The 25,406-nt window shown below is 35.8% G+C and overlaps 3 protein-coding genes across 5 annotated transcripts; 1 reads left to right on the top strand and 2 right to left on the bottom strand.

Moving 5' to 3' along the window:
• Window positions 1-2,166: 2,166 nt before the first annotated feature.
• On the bottom strand, window positions 2,167-5,824 carry LOC132180265 (uncharacterized). Of its 3 annotated transcripts, none has more exons than XM_059593017.2 (5): window positions 5,472-5,824; window positions 4,152-4,870; window positions 3,921-4,036; window positions 3,775-3,821; window positions 2,167-2,505 (listed from the first exon to the last, which is right to left on the bottom strand). In XM_059593017.2, exons 3-5 carry the CDS (start codon window positions 3,997-3,999, stop codon window positions 2,218-2,220), a joined length of 414 nt encoding a protein of 137 aa, XP_059449000.2. In that variant the 5' UTR covers window positions 4,000-4,036; window positions 4,152-4,870; window positions 5,472-5,824; the 3' UTR covers window positions 2,167-2,217. The 3 variants fall into 3 exon arrangements, 2 of the variants coding, with proteins under 2 accessions (XP_059449000.2, XP_088372381.1); XR_009440097.2 differs by having other exon boundaries at window positions 2,267-2,505; window positions 3,770-3,821; XM_088516255.1 differs by lacking the exon at window positions 4,152-4,870.
• Window positions 5,825-6,271: 447 nt separating this feature from the next.
• LOC132181466 (uncharacterized) lies at window positions 6,272-11,544 on the top strand. The gene is made up of 3 exons (XM_059594700.2): window positions 6,272-7,267; window positions 8,621-8,857; window positions 11,264-11,544. Exons 1-3 carry the CDS (start codon window positions 6,503-6,505, stop codon window positions 11,285-11,287), a joined length of 1,026 nt encoding a protein of 341 aa, XP_059450683.2. The 5' UTR covers window positions 6,272-6,502; the 3' UTR covers window positions 11,288-11,544.
• A 7,626-nt stretch (window positions 11,545-19,170) lies between these two features.
• On the bottom strand, window positions 19,171-20,426 carry LOC132183145 (Ubiquitin-like superfamily protein). The gene is made up of 2 exons (XM_059596544.2): window positions 20,059-20,426; window positions 19,171-19,671 (listed from the first exon to the last, which is right to left on the bottom strand). The coding sequence occupies exons 1-2, from the start codon at window positions 20,285-20,287 to the stop codon at window positions 19,463-19,465; spliced, it is 438 nt and encodes a 145-aa protein (XP_059452527.2). The 5' UTR covers window positions 20,288-20,426; the 3' UTR covers window positions 19,171-19,462.
• Window positions 20,427-25,406: the final 4,980 nt, after the last annotated feature.

Here is a 25,406-nt window from a genome sequence, read left to right on the forward strand (position 1 = left end):
ACCCAATCTCAGTCAAGGGTGGTTAATATATTAGTTTAGATCCGTGACTCAAAAGTTTTATCCTAACCTATAGGTCAATTCACCCAAAAGTATGTTACAATGTGATCATACCTACATCTTATGTCTAATCTTTCAGTGTAACGTGTGCTTTTAGAAGCAATTTACGTAAGCAAAACTTTGAGCTTTAAAACAAAACATGACATTGAAAGAAGATTGGTTTTTTTTTTAAAAAAAAATAAAATAAAATAAAATAAAATTTTAAAACAGAAATTTAAAAGAAACTTCAAAAACTGAAGACAAAAAAAATAATAAAAAATAAAAATCATAACCCTTAGCAAAGAGTGTGAATTCAAAATGTCAAGCTAGGCTATGTATGAAACACATTGCGCGATCTCACGCAAGACCAAAAAAAGAAGTTTTGAGTATTTTTTGATGGGTGTTCAGAAGTCGAATCACCCCCTTTAGATAGATCAAGGGTGGCTAAATCACCCCATGTATTTAAAGATGGTTTGACCACTTCCAAACCACCAAAAAACCATTCCCAACGGCACCTTTCTATTTTTGGCCTTGTTGCCAAGGGACCCAAGATTTGGGTGAATTTCCCATAAGGAAAGAGAAAAAGACAAACAAGCGAAAAATCACATTAATCTCATTGCACAAATGTCATATATGAGGAAATGTTGATCAGTTGATACGTCCTTAACATTTTCAGGAGTTGCACCTACTTGGGGACCACCTTGGGTTGATTAGCCAAGGTTTCGGGATCATCCTGGTCGAATTCAAAATTTGATAAAATCGTCTGTCAATACTGTTGTACCTCTTGAGATATATATCAATGAATGAGTTGAAGAATGAGAAAGGGGTGAGTGGGGTGCTGAAGATGCAACATAAATAAGCGTTAGTATTGTAGAGATAAGTGTTAGACAACAGAGACAACATAGATAAGAGACAACAGGAATGGAAAATGGATCGAAGGACTTGAGGTGCAGGTGACAGAGATAAGCGGCTTGCAACAGGGAAAGTATAAGGGATAAAACAAAATTTATGCAATGATTTAATTTACTTCCAAAAATGTGAAGTTTGGCTACCAGTGTAAGTGCAGTAGTGTACAATGGCAGAATGATGAAATGAGAAATGATGGCAGAGAGACGAGCTGTAGAGTGTGCTGTGCAGTGCCAAACGCAATTAAAGTGGAAAAATTAAACCCGTTAACGGACTGCTTTTCCACACTCCCTTCGTTTGGTAGAGAGATGCCATCCACAATGGTTTTTATAGTTATTATTGGATTAAATGATATACGCACTCTCATTTTTTTCACACATATTTTTACACTTTTTTAGATGGTTTTTAAAACTATTACTCCATAGCCAATATTACAATTTTCTCTATTTACTAGTTGGGATGACACGTGCTTGGTTCCCTGTGTTATGTATCACTATAATAGTGATAGAAAAACATATGGCATCTTTTTGTTCTATTAATAACTCACCAAACTAAGATTTTCGACTTTTTTAAAATGGACATGTTAGCAGCTAACCAACCTCCCCCTACTAGTTTGTTCAAAAACTATTTTGCACACCAAAAACACACAACACAAAATCAGTAAAAACAAGAAGCATGCCAAACAATAAAAGAGAACACAAAACACAACCATATAAACTGTATCATACACAATTCGCCTCTCTCCCTCCTTGTTTGTGTGTGAATGTGTGATTCCACTACATGTTTTAGTTGCCATGGATTTTCATTTTTATGTCGTCTCAATGGTCGTGTCCATTTCTTTCATTTTCCTCTTTGCTTCTTTTAACTTGGTTACAATAGGTTGAATAAGAACAATTGGCTACTTTCTTTCTTTCTTTCTTTCTTTTTATTTATTTATTTATTTTTAATGAACTTGAGAAATTGTCTTAAAGTTGGGCATTGGAATTATCACGACATTTTCAACTAGTCTGATCAATAAAGTAAAATGATTTTTTTTTAAAAAAATATCGTATGAGATCAAATTAGCAATTTATATTGACTTTCGATTACTTATAAATTTTTTTTTTTTTTTTAAAAAAAAAAGGAAAAGATTTATATTGATTATGTCAATTTTAAACCACACCGAACCCGCCCCCCCCCCCCCCCCCCCCCCCCCCAAAAAAAAAGGAGGAAAAGGTGCTGGCTTGGACAGTGTAATGGCATGATTGAACTTTTACTTTGTGCCAACCCGTCTCTCTATCTCTCTCTCTTAGAGCTCTCGTTGAGGACACCACTGCCAAAGGTATAAACAAGAAACGCCATTACATAATTGTTTGAGTTTAGTGGTGGAACCATTTGGAAGAAACTGTCATGGGTTACTACTATATTGGACTCAGGATGGGAAATACAAGCTTCTGGCTGTTTCAAGGAGCAAGGTCGAATGCTGGTTTTGTTAGTGGGAGTATTCCAACAGCAACTTTCATCACATGCACTAGCAATTACTTGCTTAACTGAAGGATCCACAATCACTGCAGCATTCACTTCCTGCACAGCAGAAGGAAATATGCAGGTAAATAAAAGAATTGGTCATGGCCTCACAACTCACAAGTGTAATAGTCAAACATGCTAAGCATGTGTGTGCTTCAATATGAACCTCAAATAACATCAAAGCTTCACTGCCAAATATCCTGAATGAGTTCGCATAATACCATAAACTGCAAAGACTGACTGGGATAAACATCAGGTATTGTACATCTTCACATACACTGCCAACTTTAGACTAGACTGACCACACTAAGTGAGCGTCTCTCGTTCTAGCTGAGAAAGAATGCTCAATTTGGAAAAACCACCTTTGGGTAACTTCCAAGATCCATAATGAGTATGTTTCAAACCACTAAACAAGATTTACTCAGTGAGAGATATGTTGAAACCCCGGGCAACCCAACCCAAGTCCAATTTCTGTTATCTAATTTATTGTATGATATAATTATAATACCATCTTACATATTTATAAATTCTTTATGCACATAAACATATTTACATGTAACCCAGAGTCACTAGCCTAGCACCATTCCAGGAAGTTGAGATCTTATAAGTCTTATATTAATGTAAAGACATTTTGCTTCTCAGCTGACAAAGAAGTAAGCATTACACTCCTATTCTAGATTAACTCACAAAAAAAGTCCAAAGTCAAACAAATTATTCTACGCTGGTTCAACTTGGCTAGAGAAAACCAAATAAGAATTTTTATTTTTTAAATTTTTTTGGAGGTGAAATCAAATGAGAAATTAGTCTTTAACTTGAGCTCCATGAACAGAAGAGCTTGATCAGGTAGTCCAATAGGTAGATTACCCCACTGGTGGGAATGGGCCTCAGTTGAGTAACCCAATCTAGTAAAGTTGCATCATCCCAAAGACACAGCTAGTGTGTTGGAGATACACCATATAACGTGAGAATCCTAGGAATGCATCACACACACAAGACTAGATGTGCATGCATACCTCCTTCAAGATATTTCTTCTGAACACGCTTCACATGGCAGAGAGCCTCCAGTGGCGCTGTCTAATTTAAACGAATAAAAATAGACAAATTTTTATTTGAAATAATGTTATACCAACCCTACACCTATATGTGCATGGCTGCACGCATGTTGTCCATATACAGTAACATTTGGATTACAAACACCAAATTCAGATGACAACAACAAAAAGAAAGATTTTGTTTCATTTGATTTAAACTTCCAAGGAAATAACAACTAAAGTTCAAATTAGAAATAAAATGAAATCAAAAGTAGGAAATTGAAGCTAACCTTACCAAAGTGTTGGCGAGCTTTGGCTCAATAGCTGAAGCAAAAACATTCACTGTACATCACAAAATAACCAAAAAGACAAAAACATATCAAAACACCGGAAAACATTTTTGAAAGTTCTGGAAATTGTGTAGGGATATGATAAACTAACCGGTGGGTTGTTGGTCAGGCGGTGTTGGAGGCTTGTCTGGGATGTGATGGATTTCCCACGAGTCTGTGCTCTTGTTCATCGGCTATGTTTGATATCTCTCTCAATTACCGGTTTTCCTGTGCAATGAATGAGAAAGATGTGAAGCCAAATTAGAGAGCGTGCAAAATAGGCCATCATGGGAAGGGAATGAAGGAGAGCTTATGCCGGTTAAGCTTAGGGGCTGTTGTATACCATTGGTGGATGCAGATGAATAATTAGACTCTTGGCTGTTCAGGCGAATGGAACGCGAATGGAACGGCGCTGTCCCCTGCATCTCTCATGTATAATCAGCTTGGTAGAGTCATCCTTAAGTCTTAACTAGCGTTTCGAAGCTCTTCGATTCCACGGACCAGTTGCTTGACAACCCCATAGAATAATTGCAGCAGATCAGACGAAAAAGACAGATAAGGGGAGTGACGCGCCTACACGCACCACCACCGGGAAGTGGAAAGGGAGGGGGGGGTCATGATTTGGCTTTCCTACTGCTAACATCAGGACACTTAAGAAAAAATCAGAGTACTACGGGACTATTTATATCTTTAGTAAAATGGTCCCGTGCTGCAAATCTTTTCGCTCTTTCTTTTTTTTCTTAGGGATTGGTGGTCGTCCACCACGACCACCACTTGACATAGAAGCAGCATATCTAATCCCTTGGGTATCCGTATTCAACTCATCAAATTCACTGCCATCATCATCAAAGGTTTCTTCAGCATCTATGGGACTCATTGTACCATCAATAGGAGACCGAGAAGATGGATAACAAGAAGCAGTAGCTGATGAAGAAGGTGTAGGTGTACCTATACGGTTAGGTGGCACTTTTGGTGCCGGTGCATCCATCTAAAGTGAAGGACAAACAACCCTAGCTAACACCTTTTCCCTTACATGTCAAAATACACATATCCAAGGAATATCTGCAGGGCAATACAAATTTCAATAATAATTACAGCAAACTACAACATCATATGATGTGTGTGTGTGTGTATATATATATATATATGTGTGTGTGTCTTCATCATCAACACAGCAGCATGTAAGTACTTCTTGTTGCATAACAGAGAACTATTAAAAAGACAGCACGTTTTCTTTTAAAAATTTCAAATTTTTATTTATTATTATTCTTTTTTTAATTTCAGCTCAGACAGTCCTATGATGAATAGCAAGTTAATTATAGAAATATCATCATATATTGGTCCATTTCAAAAGAAGCAGAGAGCTTCCTCTCACTAATCTTTGCCTAAAGAGAAGGGATAGGAAAAATAGCAAAAAATCATGTCAATGCTTACAGGAAAAATCAAGGTAGAGTAAATCAGCTCAAGGTTGCGTAAAAATATATCATTCTCATTCCTAAGTATTCCTAATAATATAAACTACCTCGAAAATAAAAGTAAATCAAAGAACCAAAGTTCAAAATCAAAGAATCAAAATCTATTCATAGATTTTGAAAGTTTGAAATCCTCAATTAGTTCTAAAAATCAAAATCAAAGAAAATGAAGTAACTCGAAAAATCTATACCTGAAAAGAGAAAATCTGCTGAAGTTAAGCCACCGAACACGACGGGAGATGAGTGAGAGAGGCACGACGGTCTTGCCGCTTGCAGCTCGAAAGCGAGAGAGAGAGTCGAGAGACGAGAGAGAGAGAGAGAGAGAGAGAGAGGCCGGCGTAAATTTGCTATAGGCAAATTAGGAGGGTGGTCCCACCGTGCACTTTCTCGTGTAAAGTTATTGCTGATTGGCTTCATACTTTTCCCAAAAATCCACGTCATCATCATCTTCTATATGTCTCTGCAAATTTTTTTCCCCTCCTCTCCAAAAACATGGAAACCCATACGGTTAGTTGATTTCCTCTGGAAGTAGGTCAGTAGATGAGTGGTGTGGTGGCGGGAGTGTCCACATCTCACATAATCATCCCACACTCAATATAAATAATTAATTATTTAATTAATATTTTAATATTTATAAATACCAGCAGGTTAACAAAATTAACGGTACAATCTATATGGAAATCATTACAAATATGATGCTTATAACCAATATTAACAGTTTATGAGATATTTTCTCATAAACTCCGATATACAAGTCCATATATATTTTCTTGTCTGAATTGTTATATATATATATATATATATAAAAGAAAGAGAAATGCATTAATCAGACCCACGGAGTCACGGTAAGCTCGGGCAGCGTACTAATGAATGTTTTATAAATAAAATTACGCTTGAAAAAAAACCCCAATCCGTCCATCCAATCCACAGCAAACGAAATCCGGATAACAACACAATCCGCTGCCTCACCCAATCATATCAGCCCACGTGTCGATAAAGCATTCCATCAACATCATCTCCCTGTACGAGCTCGGCTGACTAAAACTCCTGTCATGTCGCTCTCTCTCCCTGCCCAATGGGGTCACAAAAAGTTGATCATTTTTTCTTCTCACTTCTCACATTTTCTTCAACCCCCAATTCAGAACTAGAAAACTCCAGACAAAATTGAACTAAAAACAGAGCCCTGTGCGTGAGTGAGTGAGAGTGACTGAGGGAGTGAGAGATGTGCAACAAGAACAGTCCTCCTGATATGAAAACCAGGTCGAAGATCAAGAAAGAGAGAGAAGCAGTCAAACCAGCTCGCAAAACAAGAACCAAGACCAGGAAGCCCAAGTTTCTGAGTCTCCGCCTAAAGCTCTCCTCGGAGAACTCACAAAACTCGACCCAAATGACCCACAACTGCAAAACCAATCACCATGAGCACCACCAGCTCAACCTGTTCCCTCTGCACCCAGAAAACCTAGTCGAAGATCACAAAGTCGACATACATGACGAGAACGTGGCGTTCCTCTTCAACTCCGAGGGCGGCGGCGGCGCCACCACCCTCAACGGCCTCCTCTCCGGAGTTTCTTCCTCCGAGGAGGACTCCCTCTCTCCGCCGCCGTACGCCTACGGGGGACAGGACAGCGACGAGGGTCGTCTTGCTGACGGTGGTGGTAATAATTGTGATCAGAGTGCGAGCTCAAAGCTGGTACGGACGGCCATGAGGAAGAGAGACAGGGACCTGAGCGGCGAGAAGTGGGTGTGTTACTCGGAGGTACTGGTAGAGAAGAAGGAGCCGGAGGAGGTAACTAGCTGCGCCACCGACGTCGTTTGGTGTGCAAAGCGGCGGACGTCACCGCAAGGGTCGTTGTCGTTAAAGCTCGATTATCAGGGCATCTTGAAGGCTTGGTCTGGTAAGGGCCCTCTTTACATTGAAGGAGAGTCTCCTCCACAGACTGTGCCTGACTTGCATGATGATTTTCTTCCCCATGACACCACTGCCAATGTAAGTTCTCCATCATTTACTGTTTCAATTTTTCTTACTATTATATCTCAGCTGTTCTGTAATTAATCTTTCTGCAACAACTTTTAGTTGATTTCCTAATGGCTATATCTATGTATTTGAATGAATGAATGAGTACATAACTACATATGGAAATATTGCAGTGAGTGCTTGCATTTGAGCATTGTTTTGAATCTGATTACTAGCACTTTTTTGCTTTTTTTGGGGGGTCCAGTGCACCTTAGCCAACTGTGGCTTATGGCCCACTTCACCAACAATTTTGTTGGTTGGAATTATTGATATTTTTCAAGAGGGGGACCTGCCTCCTCAATTTTTTTTTCACTTGCATAAGATTTAGGTTTGAGTCATTTGGGGTAGTAGGTCTCTTACTATGATAATAACATGAATTAGTATCCTTTTCGATTTATTTGAACCGGACAATATTCAGTTAATTATATTTTAGGAGTATTTTTGTCATCTCAAAAAGTAAAAAGACAAAAAACCCCTTCTAATATAACTAACTAAATATTATCCAGTTCATTTAACTAGAAAAGATCCCAGTAACACAACCCATTTGGGAAGAATGAATGGAAAAGCTAGAATATGGGCAATGCAGCACTATTCCCTTCTTTTGGAAGTTCTTTTAAAAGAAAGGAAAAGGAAAAAGGGTGCATAGGTTCCATTCCATTCCTTTACATGCATTGCCTCCAATATGGGTGGAATCGAGAATCAAGAGGGGATTGACATTAAATGGGGTGAAATGCTTAATTAAAAAATGAAAATTTTTGGAGTACTACATCTTTTACTATAATTCCTTTTAAGTGATATGATAGTCTATGTGGCATTGTCGTATCAGCCACAATCAAATTTAATTGTTTATTATCAGACATCAAACATGTAAGTGACACATGACTTACAAACGAACGTGTTAGTCCATGTAGCACTATAATGTCAACTACAATCAAATTTAATTGTTTAGTGACTAATATGGCAATTGGCATGTGGATTATCACGTTAATTTATGAAGGACTTTAAGTAAAAAGTAAATGTAATATAATTGTCGAATCAAGTGTTCTCTTCCTTTCCATCTCTGTCCATTTCTCTTCTTCTTTTTTTTCTTTCTTTTTTTTATCAAACATCCAATGAAAAGAAAATATTCCTGTCCATAATATTTGACTCCATTCCCTCTTAACTCATCTTTTTTGTTTTTTGTTTTTTGTTTTTTTTTTCTTCTTATTTTCACAAATGGATGGCCAACAAGTTTTTCTAATTGCATTGAAGTTGGGTTGAGACATGCATGGGATTCAATCATAGTATAGTAACAAATGCTGACAATCTTATATATGTAATGGGCAGGTTTTAGCGGATAGCTGGGGCAGCGCTGCTAATCTATGGAGGGTGCCAGAAATGGGTAATGGTTATATTGGTAGCATCAAAGTGGAAGAGGAAGTGGAAGGCAAAGATGGTTGGAAGATGAGGCACAGAGAAGCAAGTGTGTTGAGATACAAGGAGAAGAGGCAAAATAGACTCTTCTCTAAGCGAATTAGATACGAAGTTCGAAAGCTTAATGCCGAGAAACGACCCCGTATGAAGGTAACCTTCAGCCTGCCCTCTTCACTTTTTCTTTTTCTTCTAGCTGAAGCATGTCTTTTGGTTGGAGTAGGATTAACAATTTTTGACATTACTCGCAAACCTAACATATAATTAGCATATTAGATTTGAAGGATTTAATCCGTTTAATTAAATGAGTCGGATTAGAGTTGATCCATATAATTTTATTATCCTTATCTCGACACAACCTAAATCCTGCACGTGATTACGAATTCTCTACCCTACTTTTTGATTTTCAGCAGGGCAATGCTTCATTGTTGAGTTATATTCAAAGTCCTCGTTGTAGTTTGAAACGTAAGTTAACATTATTCCACTAGTTTTAAAGTTGTGGCTGCTGTTTAAACGGCGGCTGCAGAACAGTGACACATTTTTGTCCTGAAAATTGACATTTGCATGCCCGTGGGTATAATTAACTTGTTAAGAAGGATTTAACTTTACGTAGATGGGGCCTTTAAATAGGGAATTTTAGAGAATATCCAAGGTGCCACGTTACCATTTTTGTTGAGGAAATTGTTGTCTATAGGAAACCAATATAATGTTAGAATATTAATTTAAATTATCAAGTCTACTATTTTCCAACGGTTTAAATTTTTTAGATAAGTGGTAATTTAACATGATATCACAACAGACGTTATGAGTTTGAACCCTACACAGTGCAGTTTACTCAATTTCAGTTAAATATTTCACAAGTTGGGTCTCATTTATTGAGGGAGAATTTAAACTCATATGTTAAGAGGAATGTTAAAATATTAGTTTAAATAATCAAGTCTACTCTTTTTTATTTGCGTTAACTTTTGAGATAATCGATGATTTAATGCCTAAAACTACTATCTTCAATGTTCTAAGTTCTTAGAATGATGTGCATTTCAAAGGTTTGAGTGGAATTCAAAGATCCATCTTTGTCTATAATTTTTTTTAGTCCCTTGCCATTATTTGTGATAAAACAGAAATTGGACTGTGGAATAATGGCTGGGAGCTATGCATCCTCCCTCTTAAATAAGATATTCCTGAAGATATTCAAATTGGAAAAGGATCTTCTCCATTTTAAATCTTCTCTATTTTTTTCTGTTAGCGCATTAGAAGGGTAATGTTGTCCAAAAATTTTAATCTAAAAAAAAATTGGACGATTTTGCCTTTTCAAATGCACTGACGGAAGGAAATTGAGGAAATTTGAGATGAAGAGTATCCTTTGCCATCCAAATTGGGTTGAAAAGAAGTCGTTCAATTTTGCCTATTAAATTGATATATGTATAGAGTATGTAATTTTTGGAAAAGGATCCTTTCCATTTCAAACTTCCTTTATATCCTCCCGTCAATGTATTTAGAAGGGTAGTGTTGTCCAAAAATTTTACCCTCAAAAAAATTTGGACAATTCTGCCATTCTAAATGCACTGGAGGAGGAAATGGAGGGAATTTGAAATGGAGAGGATCATTTTCGGGATATAAATTTCTTATAAACTAGGTTGTAGGACTTTTTTCAACCTAGGCCCTAAAAGTGTTTTGTGTTTCTTAAACATGTGAGAATCTGACATTTTTTATTGATCTTATTCAAAACAATTATAAGAAACACATGCTATTAAAAAAACATACTTCTCGTATGACATTTTTAGAGACTGTGTTGTAATAAGAATTTTTTTACACCATACTTTATTGGAAATTTCTATCCTTTTTAATGGTGCATGTGGAAACAATGACACGGTAATAAATTGAATTGGAATTATATATATATATATATATATATATATATATATATATATCTCCGAGAAAAATGTCCATAAATTTAGGAGGGGGGCTAATAAATAATTTTTGCCTTTCTTTTTTTTTTTTTTTTTTTTGAGAAAGTAATTTTTGCCAAATTATTGTTATAGTAGCAATACTGATGTGGTTGATGTGGTTAAGGGTCCGGAATTATTGAAACTAAAATGTTTACGTGACACATTGGCATTTTGTGCTTTGTTCCTTTCAAGCCAGTCGTGTGTTTCATTTTCAGTCAAAGTCATGACGTCACCGCTATTAATTTCAAAGCTAACCATGTTGTGACAAGTCCCAACAATTTAATTTTTCAAGTAATTATGTGGCCCTATGATTCATAACAAGGACAATTTATTGTACCATATAATTTTATTCAGTGTATTGTGTGGTCGTGACAAGACATTGAATAAAATAATGTAGGCTCTCTTTTATTTAAATGGGCTTTATTTGATTTTTCTTAATACTAAATGGGTACTAATATATTGTTTATATATGTTAATTTAATCTTCAATTTTATTATATTTTTCATTTTACTAATCATTTGCTTTGTAATCTTGTCCATAGGTTGCTCGAGTTGTCTCTTATCATTTGTTTTTTCTTGTAGTAATTATATGTTATATTCCCCCATCTTTGCAGGGTCGATTCGTGAAGAGATGTTGAGAAGTGTAGGCTCTTAGTACTACAAAGAGGGCATGATCTTTGGTGTGTTTAAATTAGTTTTTTTCTTTTATATATATATAATATTTGGTCTTGTTCCATTTAGCTTGTAACATAGTAGAGGCACCAATATAATGCTAAGCAATGTCATAACAAAGGAAGGTACAGAGAAAGAAAAAAAAAAAAAAAAATGAAAGTTGTAAGTTGGAGGGAATGCTTTCTTTGGAATAATGGATCAGGTCTGATCCTTTTTGGTTAAATTTTCCCAGCAATTTATTGTCTTGCAGCTTTTGGTTGTGAGACCACTCTTTAAACTGTGTTGGGATGGTCGACAACTTTTAAGGTTGTGGGCAATCATGGATGGGGGGTGGTGGTGGTTAGACCATTCCAAAGCCAGGTGGTTGGCAACCTTAAAAATTGGTTGGGAGTTGCTTACTCACCCACACAAAACATGCTTTTGGAAGTGATCCGACCATTCTCTCACCTTGAAAGTGTGGTGTACAACACCAAGTTTGTTTTTGGGATAATATGTTACCGCCAAATAGGGTGGCCGGACCACTCCAAAATCAACTCTCTTTTTTTTCCACTTTTTTGGGTTATTTTCTCTATGTTTGTCAACATATGGTTTGTGTTTAGCCATACATTACAAACGAACAATTTGAATTGAGAGAATTGTAGGAAATCTCAATACTTAAAGGTCAACAAGTGATGGAAATTAGAATATTAAGTACTTTTTTTAAAAAAAAAAAATTAAAAATAAAATAAAATAAAATTAAGCTTCTAAGTTTTTTGGGGTTTGGATCGGTATACGAGTTTACTCACAATGGTCATCATTTTTCTTTTTCTTACTTATCCATGATACTTAGAGGCATTTACATTTAGATGGTACTATAATTGCAGTTAAAAAAACCAATGAATATATATATATATATATATATATATATAGAGAGAGAGAGAGAGAGAGAGAGAGAGAGATTGCATAAGAAGATGGAACATATTAAGCCATAATCTGCTCCATTATGCCTGCAAGTTTAACACCCATTGGCACTTACACAAGACATAAACACAGACTGGCCCAAAGGGGATCGAAGTAGCAAACTATTATAGATTTTCAATATTTCAAATCAAATGGGAAAACAAGAAACTTAGAGTACGACCAAATCTGACAATTGACCGGATTCCATGGCATATTTTTGTTTACACAACCGATATATTCATAGTCTTTCTCTCGAGGATTTGAGAAACATCAGCTATAATACGGTAAAGATAATCATCAACTTCTTAATTTAAGAAGAACCTTTGATTCTCCACATGGACGAAGGCAACATCATTTTTTCCCACAACAACTTTAAGAGGGGCTTGTAGACACAGATCCAAGTCAATATTGTAGGCCATCAATAGAATTGCATCTGTATCAGTGGCATCGACCCATGCAGTACATAGTATTACTTATAATCACGCTTGCTTCACAGATATGGAGGAGAGGCAGAACCCCCGAGTCAGATGGCTCCAAGATCCTCTATGCTGTATGTTATACATGTAACATTTCGGTCCCAAATTAGGAGGATGAGAAGAAACCCACATAGAGCGATCAGTTTATAAAAATAGTCATAGGTGCTAAGTCTCATATTGCTTAGTTACTAGATAAAACTTGACTTTATAATGAATTTTATGAAAGCTCCAAATTAACTAGTCATTTTAAGATGATAACGCAAATGTGGCTAGCTCTGATACCTCTATGAAAAGATTCTATCACATATTCTTAAGTAAGATTATCCATGCTGCATGTTATATAAATAAAATCTATCACAACCGCTATTATCATAGCTATCATCATAATAGGTATAAGCATATGGTGTAATGGAAGACAAGAATCCTATTCTCAACTGCAGAAACGACTTAATATCTCAAACATGGAAAAGATGGAGGATTAGAGATGGCTTCCCATTTTTCATTTTGACAGATAGTTGATGATCATAATAATCATTATTACAAACAAAAGTCTTATTCCCTAGAACCAGAACAAAACCAAAGGGAAAATTGTCGGAGATAACATAGGAGAAACACGGACCTAGTCATTGGCCAAGTACATGGACTCACCTATAATTTATACACGGCAAGGCCGGCTAGACCATTAGGCGAGTGAGAGGCTCGCCTAGGGCCCCTGAATTAATAAGGCTAAAAAAAAAAAAAAATTGGCCCAAATTTTTTTTTTAATAATAATATATATTTTTTTTAAAAAAAAAATTTAAGGCCCATTTTTTTTGTTTAATAAGGCCTATTTTTTTTTTTTCTCATAAAAACTTAAAGCCTCGATAACTAAGTAATTTAAAAAATGCCTCAATTTAATAAGGCCCCAATATAATAAGCCAATGGTAAAATAAGACCAATTAACTCAGAAAAGTAAATATCCTTATACTTAAAAATAGTCTATCTACCTATGCATCCAAAATTATTTGATATTGAAAGACTATTTTAACCCTACCTAACTATCCACTTTCTTTCCTTTCTTTTTCTCTCTCTTTTCTTCTCCACTGTCGACAGCCTCCCCTCTTATCTTCTTTTTTCTCTTTCCTTAGTTTCACTCAAAACAGAATGTGATAGAGAGAGACGAAGAGAGAGAGAGAGAGAGAGAGAGAGAGAGGCTGGACGAGAGAGAGAAACAGGTGTATCAATGAGGTAGGGATTCATATAAATATATATATATATTTTTTGTAATGTTTATTTCTGTGCTTGATTTTTCTTGTGGGTTTTGTATGAGTTTTTGTCAATTTTTTTGGTGCCTTTTGTTTGAAACAGGTGTATTAATGAGATAAAGATTCATAAAAAATAAAAATAAAAAATAAAAAAATAATTGATTTTTTTTTTTTGGTAATGTTTATTTAAGTGCTTGATTTTGCTGATGGGTTTTGTATGGGTTTTGTTTGAAATAGAGGTGTATCAAAGAATCAAGTGAGGAAGTTACTGCCACAGTATAGATTTTTTTTTTTTTTTTTAATAATTTTGTATGGGTTCTTGATAATATTTCTGGTGGTTTTTTTTTTTTTTTTTTTTTTTTTTTTTTATGGTTAGTTTGCTTTTGTGTGCTTCAATTTTGGAACATGTGCTTAGCAGAGATTTGGTGCGGTTCTTGGATTGATTCATCAAAAAAAATTGATTTTTTTTTTTATTGTTGTGTTTATTTTTGTAAGGATTAATAAAAATGAAAACTCTACATATAATAATAATATTTAAATAAATATTATTTAATTAATATTTAAATATTAAAAAAAATATGGGAGCCAAGGGCCGCAAAGCCATCTTCGTTGTGAAGTTTTCCTGCCCAACAAGGAAGGAGCGGTGCCGGGTAGAACTCGGCGGCAGGACCATCGGCATGAATATTGATCTTATACCATTTCGAATCGTGACTTTCATCGTCGGCATGAAAAGTGCTATTGCAAGTCGGTGATGGAGTGGTCAGAGTCTTAGAAGCTTCGGCCAAGGAAGAATTTGGCCTGAATTCATTAACGGAGTAGTATTAATATTTTCCATCCTTGGAGAAGTATTTTCTTTTTCTACTATTTGGCATGAATTCTGGTTTGTGAAGGATAAGATTTGGGAAAGAGAAGAAGAGCTTTGCAAAAACTAGGATTGGTGAGAAGGGCTCGTATTTATTGGGAGTGAAGCTCTTATGTCGGTGGAAGGGGAAATCAAAATACTATATATGCTTAATTGGATTAGTGGGATTAGTGGGATTAGTGGGATTTGGCCCATTTTGCATTCCGTTTGAATCATGAAGCTAGTTCGTTGAGCCTGTATTAGTTACAAATTCCACCCTAATTCTGTTAAGTCACAGAGATATGAAAGAATGAAATATAATTATAATACAAGATCTAGAAAAGTAAAATTATACTTTGATCTAATTAAATATTTGTTGTGGTAAATAAATATAGCACAACCTGGAGCATCCTGACTAATTAAGATCTTGTTTTTCATGAAAAAAGTGGTAAAGGACTATATCTATACATAAATACACACACACATATACATAGAGAAACCCAAGGATGATGTTCTCACCACTTCAGCTAGCAGCAGCAGAAGGTTGTGTTGACAGAAGAAAAGAGAGCACAAAACTGCTCATACACAAGCCTTCCTGGGTATGCTCAGCTGTGCTCTCTATCTTCTGTCAACAAAAAACATCATCATCATGAACAGTCACCAACCTTGTTTGTGAAGGGAGGAAATAAAAGATTCAGGATCTGCATCAACAGCCATGCAAATTGAGAGTGATTGGAAATTTGGAAGGAAGGAGTCAAAGATAGCAGATAATTAGCAAGAAAGTTGAAGATGATGACTTTGAAGAGGATGGAATTAAGTGAGAGGCTGGCTTCTCTTGCAGATAAGAGAGGGAAAAGGTCCTTCTGAATTGCAACTTGCAAGTGTCTCATTAGCTATGGCTTTAATATCACCATCACTTTGATCAATTAATAACAGCTAACCACCTTTCTTCTTGAGCTCTCATTTTCTTGGGATGACTTTTACAAAGGCGGTGACCAACATGCATTCATTAATTTCACAGTCTTGGGCTTAAAAGCTCAAATCAAGGCCGGTAAGTAGGGACGGAACTACATATAGCCCATCAGAGTCAAAACCTATTTACGTGTGTGTATATATATATATATATATATAGGCTTGGTTCCTATTAAAATTAAGCTTAAGCCTTTAATTATTCACATTTTAACTCCGAAATGAAAAATCTTGGTAAAATGATATGAGCTCCTGCTTAACAAGAAATTGTGATGAAGTATAGATCTGAATTATTGTAGCCCATTATTGGAAAAATCTTGGTAAGATTATAAGATCCATTATTGTCCCTACAAGGTTAGGCATAGCATCATTACCATATGGATTCAAATTTTTAGTAATTTATTGTATGAACTATTAATAATTCATACAATAAATGTGAGAAATAATTGTGAGAATTTCAATGAGGTTTATGTGTTCGAGTAAGGGGACGGGCTTCTTGAGATATGCTCGGACATATAAGCTTCATAAAAGCTTTTACTATCGGAATTACTAACGATCCAACAGCAAAATTGTTAGGATATGTTTGACATGTACCATGCTGAATAAGTCTGACTATTAATATACGAAATTATATATATCAACAACCTTATGTGGAACTTTGCATAAAATAAGAATATAGAACTCTTCATAGCTCTTGACTTAATTCCTCTTCTAGTAATGCAATTGAGAAGAAAGGAGAATGTTCAAGCTCTGCAATCTTATCTAAAAATAATTTTGTTTTTTTTTTAAAAAAAAAAAAAAAATCAGTCTATTATTATACCTCAAAAAACATCAATAAATTTATTATTTCTATTAAAATATCGAGAATGTTTTAACTTTAATTTTAGTTTCTAATCCAATAAAATACAAGTATCCAAGATTGGCCTCGTGCACATAAATACAACGGAAATTTATATTTACTGGATTTTTTTTTAATTTTTGATTTTATTTATTTATTTATTTTTGTGTTAATGCAGCCCAAGATCACAGAAGCCCATCTGCATGGTCTACTGACATGGCCTTCTGGCCTAGAGAATACCGACTCTCTACGGATAGCATTAAGGCTCCGTCATCAAGGCGTATAAAAGTCAGCTTGCTTCGGGCTTCTTGTGAATCTTAGCTATGTTTGCCAAGAGAAGAGCCTCGCACTGTGCTGAAACAGCTACAGTGCTATCTGACATGAATAGTGTTAAAATTTGACTTTGTAATTTTTTTTTTAAAAAAAAAAAAAAAAAAAAAGAAGAAAATAGGAGGAGAACGATGGGGTGTTTCCAGCCACCCCTTGGCCAAAATGGGGTGGCCGGTCCGCCCCATTTTGGCCAAGGGGTGGCTGGAGCCACCCCCATGGCCAAGGGGGTGGTCCGGCCACCTCCTTGGCCAAAAAAAAAAAAAAAGGGACCGACTGCATTTGGGGGTGGCCGGACCACCCCCAAGGGGCTGGGGTGGTTTCGGCCACCCCACACCAGCCGTATGGGGTGGCCGAAACTACCCCAGCCCCTTGGAGGTGGTCCGGCCACCCCCAAATGCACCCGTTCCCTTTTTTTTTTTTGGCCAAGGGGGTGGCCGGACCACCCCCTTGGCCATGGGGGTGGTCGAACCACCCCCAGATCGGCCTGGGGGTGGCTCCAGCCACCCCCAGATCGGCCTGGGGGTGGCTCCAGCCACCCCCTTGGCCAAAAATGGGGTGGTCCGGCCACCCCATTTTGGCCAAGGGGTGGCTGGAACCACCCCAGCGTTCTCCTCCTTTTTTTTTTTTTTTTTTTTTTTAATATTTTGCTGTAAAAAATAAAAAATAAAAAATAAGATTAAAAAATCAATTTCTGCTGCCACGTGTCAGATGGCACTGTAGCTGGAACAGTGCCGTTCCAGCTACAGTGTCGGGCCTGGCTCTTGCCAAACATAGCTATTAATGTTGTGGGTCAAACATATTCAATTATTGATTTGAAACAAAATTGAATGAGAAAAGGAGAAATTATATGAGGAATGCTACATTGCAATCTACAAAACATCTTCCCACCATCTCTTCACTTTACCATTTTGATTTTTTCAAATAAAAAAAAAAAAAAGTTAAGAGAGTAGAGATGGTGAACAGATGGTTTGTAGAACACTCCAATATTTTAGAGTACAAGAAAAAGGATGGAATACATGGGACCCTGTTGCACCGCATTTTGAAAGCCCATAATGTTTGAAGTTATTAGTGTTTTTTTTTTTTTTTTTTTTTTTTTTTTTGTCACTCAAAAAATATTTCTAAAATTATCATTAACTTTATGATTGATTATTATCATTCTTAAAGTGATACATGAGTGATTGAGTCATAAACGAATCTATAAATTATTATGAGAGGAACAATGGCTAAAACATTTTGTTGCTAGAGCCCGTACCTTATAATTTTTTTTTTACCTTATATATATATATATATATATATATATATATATATATTTCGAAATTGAGAAGGGCGATAGCTTATGCCAATCTCCTCCCTCCGTTTCTGAACTGGGTGACTTTTAAAAGAGGGATAATAGGGACTCAACTTTTTTGTCCAACAAAAATTCAACTTTGTCTTATTTGTTTTTTAAAAATAAAAAAATAAAAAATGTCTGAAGCAACCCTATCTATTTTTTGTCTTTCTTTTATTTGGTATTTTTTTAAAAATGAAAAATTGTATTTTTTTTCATAATAATGTCATTTTTTTAAAGAAAATGTCATTATTATGAAGAAAAATACTATTTTTCATTTTTTTAAAAATACCAAATAAAAGAAAGGCAAAAAATAGATAGGATTGCTTCATACATTTTTTTCATTTTTTATTTTTTTATTTTTTTAGAAAAAAAAAAAAAGTAAAAATTGGACTTTTGTTGAACAAAAAAGTTGAGCCTTTAGTATTTCTCCTTTTAAAATTACTCAAAAGCCAAAAGCTCATGAGTTTTGTTAATGGATTACGTTGCAGGCAATTGATGGACCTCACTTCTAGCTCAAGCAATCTATATTCTATGGTCTAAAGACTATAAACCGTGGAACTGGAACCCATAAAAATGCCACCTTTTTAATCATAAAAATTATCCATCTACTTTACTGCTACTTTCACTTTACATTACACATTCTCTCTTGTGTCCGCATGCACGCAAGGGAAGTAATGGGGAAAAGCTATATTTTTTTTATTATACTTTCTTTATAGATCAATGTGCACAAAAGTAGCACACAACACAATGCGAAAAAAAAAATTTAGGTAACAAAATTTGACAAATAAATGTAATTGTTTATTGGCTTGACAATTCTTCCGTATGTAAGAGATCTGTAGTAAGAGTTAAAAGTATTTTCATAACACTATGGCACAAGGGCTCAACGTTAATTCAACATTTCTATTAACATAGTAAACGATTTGCAATTTGACACAAGATGCGCATTAGGTTACGCATTTTAGTAAAATTAACCACTCCGACCCAAAACGATACAATTAAGTTCCTAATTTAGCCAAGTGAAGAACGATTCACCACCATATTTTACCATTTTCTTATGGTTAGCAATGAACAACACTTTTAATTAACTAGTGTCATTCGGATTTAGATTTTCAGCAATTCGTTGTTCAAATTGTTAGCAATCTGAGTAGCAAAATTGCTGAAATCTCTATCGATGTCATACACTAATGGTACGGCATGCAGCGCCAAAGCCATACAGTTTTTTCTCCTTAGTAGCTGGATCTTCTAACAGCATCACCTTGTCCTTGTCTCTAACCCCAACCATGTGTAAGTATTCATCATCCTCTCTCTCTTTCCCTTTGAACAATACCCTTTGCTCCCTTGGCTCCAGACTAGTCACCAATGACAATATCATCTTCAATTCTCCTGAACATTACAAGAAAGAAATTTAATCAATCCTCACATATAGAAGAAGAAGATCTACAATGGTTATGACATTTTTTTACCCGTGACCAAATGAGAAAACATATGGCCTTTCTAACACAATTTAGCTCGCTTCTAATTATTTAATCACCGGTGATCTCCTATGTACTTCAAATAAACGGTAAAGATTGCAAGACACAGTTCTCTGATTAAATTCTTTCTAATAAATGGTTTTTCATGCTTTCTGAAATTTTTGATCCGTGACCAAATGAGAAAACCTATGCTTCAAATAAACGGTGAAGACTGCAAAACTGGGGCAAGAAAGATAAAAATGGGTTTTCATTGAACCAACACAAAACTAATAAATGAGTGATATATATATATACTTACCAAAAGTTGAAGTGGCCTGAACAGAAATGTCATGCCATTTGGAGACAGTGGCAACTCTAATGGTGATCATCCCCTCCCCCTCACTATCAGCAGTGTCTCTCTTCTGGACAAGCATGCCACCAGGTCGAAGCTCCCATTTGATCTCCTTTTCACCTCCCTTGATGCTATTGCCACCATTACTGAGCTTTGAACTGCTTCTGCAGAACCTCTTTGACCTCAGCTTCATCATTGTTTTCCTCTCTCTCTTTCTCTGTTTCTCTGTTTCTCTCAAAAACTGTAACTCTCTGTGGAGGAAGATACGAGTGTTGGGTGTTGGCTGGTTATATATATATACATATATATCTAATAGTGGTGGAGAGCAGAGAGCAGAGAGCGTGCATTTGGACAGAACAAGGCATGAATAAAATAGAAGCCGCCTTTGGTCTTAGCCTCTTGGGCAAGTAAAATAATTGACGGGGCAATGAGTTTTGACACTTTGTGGTGGACAATATGGGCATAGTTTCTTCTGCTAATTTTATGGGGGACCTCCGGCACATGGGGGTGGGTGCTTCAGAACACGCTTGCTTGATTACCGGGCCAAACACAATCCAATTGATTGGTCGGTTGGTCTTTTAATAAAATCGGTTTCTAATTATTTATCTTCTAGTCTCTCTTAACAAATTAACTGTCACACTTAGGCCTTGTTTGGGCAAACCAATACGTAGAAAAGGTAAGTATTTGACGGTGCTATTTCCTCCTACCTTTTTTACTATTTTTTTTTGGGACCAACAATCACTCGTAAATCCGACACAAGTCCAACACAAAATAAGTGAATTAAAATTAAATAGGTTGAATTAAGGTCAACTACTAACTTATATACTTTTAAGCTCATATGACCCTTAACCCAACACGGAAACGCCAATTGTCACCCGTAACTTTTTTTTTTTTTTTTTCATTCCTTTTTTAGAGGTGAAAAAACATCTTCCCTTTTAATTTCATTGCATACGTATACATATGTGCCTAAGTGCTAAGTTGTTGAATGCACGATGACAAGACTAGTGATAGAAAGTAGTCAAAAACCTTAAATGCTGTTTGTTGTAGAAGTCTCTAAGGGGTAACTCAATCGGCTGCATGTGGACGACGCCTCATAAAGCGGAGATCACTAGTTCGAATCCTCCCCTCTCCTTTCTCTTGTGTGAACATGTCAAAAAATAAATAAATTCGATTTATTTTTCCCATTTTATGTAACCAATATCCATAAACTCGTATTCTAATTGTTGACTTCCTTCAAGTGCTCCTTGTAACGAGGAAAGAAAACCGCTAACTTTATTTATGCTATTATTCTAAAATGACTAATTAAAATTTTATAAAATTACTTGTAAAACTCAGTCAAAATATGTATTTTATCTTCTCAACATATGGCTAACTTTCCGAAGCGTCACACTCATTCTTTTATTGCCTCACATCAAGAAAATATACAAGCTAGTTTTGCCTGAGCTACGTTACCAGTTTGACCGTCCAACAAAATCTCTTATTCTAAAAAAGCTTTATTGCCAATCTAGCCGTCCAAAAATATGCTTCAACAATGATAAATTATTGACAACTTATTTTGTAAGTGCTTTTCACCTTAACAGCTTCTCAAGCAAAATATGTAGCATGAATTCTAATTATAACCAATGAGGAATTAAAAGCAGTTGGAGGTTGTGAGTAAACTTAAGCGAGGGTATACTCCAAAGTACCATCGATTGTTGAGATCTCTCTTAATTATCATATCCTTCACCTTGGAGTGAAAGAATCAGGCAAACAGGCCCTAAATAATATTTTCTCCCGGATCCAGAAATGTCATTTAAATGTCCCATGGAATATATGTTACATTAAACAAAAAATAAATAATAATAATACTAATAAATAAAGCTTCTTTGTCTCGACTCGTACACTTTTGATTTTGATTTAATTAATATATGTTAGGTTTAGTTAGGTGGGACTTATATAAATTTCTTTTTGGTTTTCTATTTTTAATTATGATGGGTGGCTAATCTTTAGGGTATCAACCCATGTGGGAGGGTTAGAAAAATACACACCTCTCACTCTAAGTCTAAGCCATCCCTAATGTCCTCAAGATTGAATGGTTCTCCATTCAATTTTATACAAATTCTTTACATTAAAATATAAATTATTTACCGAAATTAAGGGATTGGTAGCCAACTTAACAATGAAAGGTACGTTCTCTAAACTTGCACGTAATTCACTACCTAATCATTGCCTAACACTTGATTATGTGGGATATATAAAGATTCACTCTATTTCATGGTCCAAATTAGAATTTACGTATCTAATGATGTATATGTCGTTACGTCATTTAAAATTATAAATCGTTAAATGCAACAAAATAAAAGTTGGATAATGAAGATTCTATTCTGATTAAGCGCATGACAACTAGTAATTAATTGGGTATCATAACTCGACAATCCATATTAAAGTGACCTATTAAAACAAGTTCCAACCCAACAAAAGAATTGGCACTTGTACTTGTAGAGGATGAAATATAAGAGAAAAGGAAAAAAGCAAGCAATTTATATAAGGTTTCACAGCTGAGGACACCCCACATGTTCTGGTAATGGCCGCTAAAGATAGGCTCCACAGGTTTTTCTGAAAAACAAAAAGTGTAAGCACATATGTAGGGCAAAAGTGAGAGGGATGGGCCATACGTTGGGATGGCATATTTCTCATATTGCGCCTGCTTGTATTAACCTGGTATAGGCAAAGGCATTTTTATAGTTGAAGAACAATTATTAGCATATATCTTGCCCCAACCGGAATCGGGTTTTTAGTGATATTATGCCAACATGGTCTGCTCATGGAAACTCATCGGGTATTAAAGTTTATCCATGGTTGTTAGGGGTACTACCAACTTTAATATATTCTCGTAGAAATTGACGTGGCATATATTGTCATGTCAGCAGTCAGCCACACAACCTTAACTCTTTCTTCTACCTTAGTTAACACTAATGTCCACAACACTGCCTCGACCCACCTCTTCAGTCACTACCTCAGCACTTGTACTGACGGCGACACTCGTCTCTTCGTCCTCCTCTAGTAGAAGGGTGGCTCGATCGTTCAGCAAACCTGTAGGTCTCCTTTCACCCCAACAATTCATTATGGGGTGACATGGGGACGGGGTGGAGACTGACTTGACTATTTAGTTGCTGATATATATGATAAATTTTAGAGAGGATGGAGAAGAAACCAAGATAAATGCTCTAGCTAACATTTTTTTAAAATCATATATGGACTGTCATATAGTTTATAGAATGTAGTAAATTTAGTAATAATACCCAAGTTTATAGGAACATGATCCTCTCCATTTTAAATGAATTGGAGAGTATCCCGTAAGTTATATTTTAGGGGTATTATTATATTTTTACTTTTTGAGAAGACAAAAATACCGCTCCAATATAACTAACTGTATATTTTTCAGCTCGAATGAACACGAAAGGATCCTAATTCAAGTTTTTTATATGCAATATATCTAGAATATTTTATAATATATTAATCATGGGGATTGAGACCCAAAATCAATTAATGTTTGGTATGTAGATCCAGGTGAGTGATGGATAGATTTACAGTAGAAAAGAAAATATATATTAAAACAAGTTACCCAATTGCTATGATGGAGCACGTGAAGATATGCAATGTAGCGAGGGTGGCATGGTTACACATATTACAAAGGGAAATGCAGTGGAAGATTGATTCTTTCACGCATCCCATAAGATTTGCTTCTGATGAGAAGATATAGCCAGAGATTTTATGCGCATCGATCGAGGAGATGTTTAAGTACTTCATCAATTATAGATCGGGTTGCATGCAATAATGTTTACGACAAATTAACAAGTTCTAATTGTGTTATTATCAAAGTATATATAATACGAGTTTTTTTATGTGTTTAGAATATGTAAATCAGAATAATATCATCGATCTTCAAATTAAGCCACCATGCATGGTCATCATATAATTAATAATCTCCTTTTGCCATTGTGATGATTCGAAGATTAACACCATCACCATGAATGCAAAGCTCATACATTAATTCATATTAATGAGGGGTACTATACCTTTAAACAAGTGACTGGAGTTTTGGGCATCTATACAAGGCACTTATCAGACCATCAAAAAAATGAAAAACAAAAAAGCCTCAAATAAGACCAAACAAGCCTAAATTCTTCGGAGGAATGTGAGAAATTCGATACATCTTAATTAGACAAAATGCTCATATCAAAATCTTACCAGAATTACAAAAATAAAACAGAAAATGAATGGGAAAAGGGGAAACCTTTGAGAGCATCCTCTACGGTGGCAATGCAGAGGGACAGCGGTTTTTGCTTCTTGAGAGAGAGAGAGAGGACGGCAATGGGTGGGGGATCATAGTGGCGGCTTCTTGGACATGGGGCTGCTGAGAGGGAGAGATTGTAAGTCCCGTCTGAGTCATGAAATTAAATTCAAATTTATAGAATTGTCCTTTGAGATTTGCTTGCTGTAGATTTCAGCTTCGATATTCCGTTCCATATTGTATAGGATAAAAAATATGCCGAGGCCCCGCTCGACCGGGATTTTGTAGGGCAGATATCTTGGACAGGTCTTGGTTTCAAGAGGGTCCTAGCGGGGCCTTGAACAAGTCCTAGTCGAGTCTTGGGCGGGGTGCTGGTCGAGTGGGATCTCAATGTGTCCTAGGAGAGTTCTAGGTGGGTCTCGGGTTGGTCTTGGTCAGGTCCTGACGGGACTTGGTTATGACACCTCTAAGGGACTCGGTTATATAAAATTGCGATTTTCTGTACGCGCCAAACACCGTAAAATGTTTTTCACGAAATTATTTTTCAAAAAAATATTTTCAACTGAAAATAGTTTTCAACGAAAAACATTTTAGGTCAAAACAAACGGAGCATATACCTACTAAGTACTAAGTTTCTATTAGCAGGCCCAATTGCATCCACCTACAACCTCAGTTCGTAGTCTAGGCCCAACCCAAACCAACGAGTCAAGCTTGGCCCCAGCTTGATACTACTACGACGACGTCTCATCTTCAAGCCTTATACCGTTATACACTTATACGTATAGTTTTTTCTTTTTTCTTTTTCCTGTACGGCAACTTGGAACTGTACCCAATTAATAATTAAAAACAATTTGTGAATTGGTTGGAATTGGATAAAGCTTTTTATTATTATCAGAATTCTAACTCAAAATATTAAATTGACATGTTCTTTGAGCACGTAGTTCTCAAATAATTTGTTAATTTTATTAAAAATTTATTAATTGATTGAATTAGAAGAATTTCTTAATTTAAACACAATTTTGAGAAACTTTATTGGAATTTG

The sequence above is a fragment of the Corylus avellana genome, chromosome 5 (assembly GCF_965113065.1).
Source record: "Corylus avellana chromosome 5, dhCorAvel1.hap1.2, whole genome shotgun sequence".
In the NCBI taxonomy this organism is placed as follows: Eukaryota; Viridiplantae; Streptophyta; class Magnoliopsida; order Fagales; family Betulaceae; genus Corylus; species Corylus avellana.

Excerpts from the sequence above, each read along its gene's own strand:
- LOC132180265 (XM_088516255.1), bottom strand. The coding sequence starts at position 3,999 with ATGAACAAGAGCACAGACTCGTGGGAAATCCATCACATCCCAGACAAG. Across the intron at positions 3,822-3,920 it reads GCCTGACCAACAACCCACCG|TGAATGTTTTTGCTTCAGCT; the intron begins GTTAGTTTATCA and ends TGTGATGTACAG. Across the intron at positions 2,506-3,774 it reads CAAAGCTCGCCAACACTTTG|GAAGTGAATGCTGCAGTGAT; the intron begins GTAAGGTTAGCT and ends TCTGCTGTGCAG.
- LOC132181466 (XM_059594700.2), top strand. The coding sequence starts at position 6,503 with ATGTGCAACAAGAACAGTCCTCCTGATATGAAAACCAGGTCGAAGATC. Across the intron at positions 7,268-8,620 it reads CCCATGACACCACTGCCAAT|GTTTTAGCGGATAGCTGGGG; the intron begins GTAAGTTCTCCA and ends TGTAATGGGCAG. Across the intron at positions 8,858-11,263 it reads AGAAACGACCCCGTATGAAG|GGTCGATTCGTGAAGAGATG; the intron begins GTAACCTTCAGC and ends CCATCTTTGCAG.
- LOC132183145 (XM_059596544.2), bottom strand. The coding sequence starts at position 20,287 with ATGATGAAGCTGAGGTCAAAGAGGTTCTGCAGAAGCAGTTCAAAGCTC. Across the intron at positions 19,672-20,058 it reads TCAGGCCACTTCAACTTTTG|GAGAATTGAAGATGATATTG; the intron begins GTAAGTATATAT and ends TGTAATGTTCAG.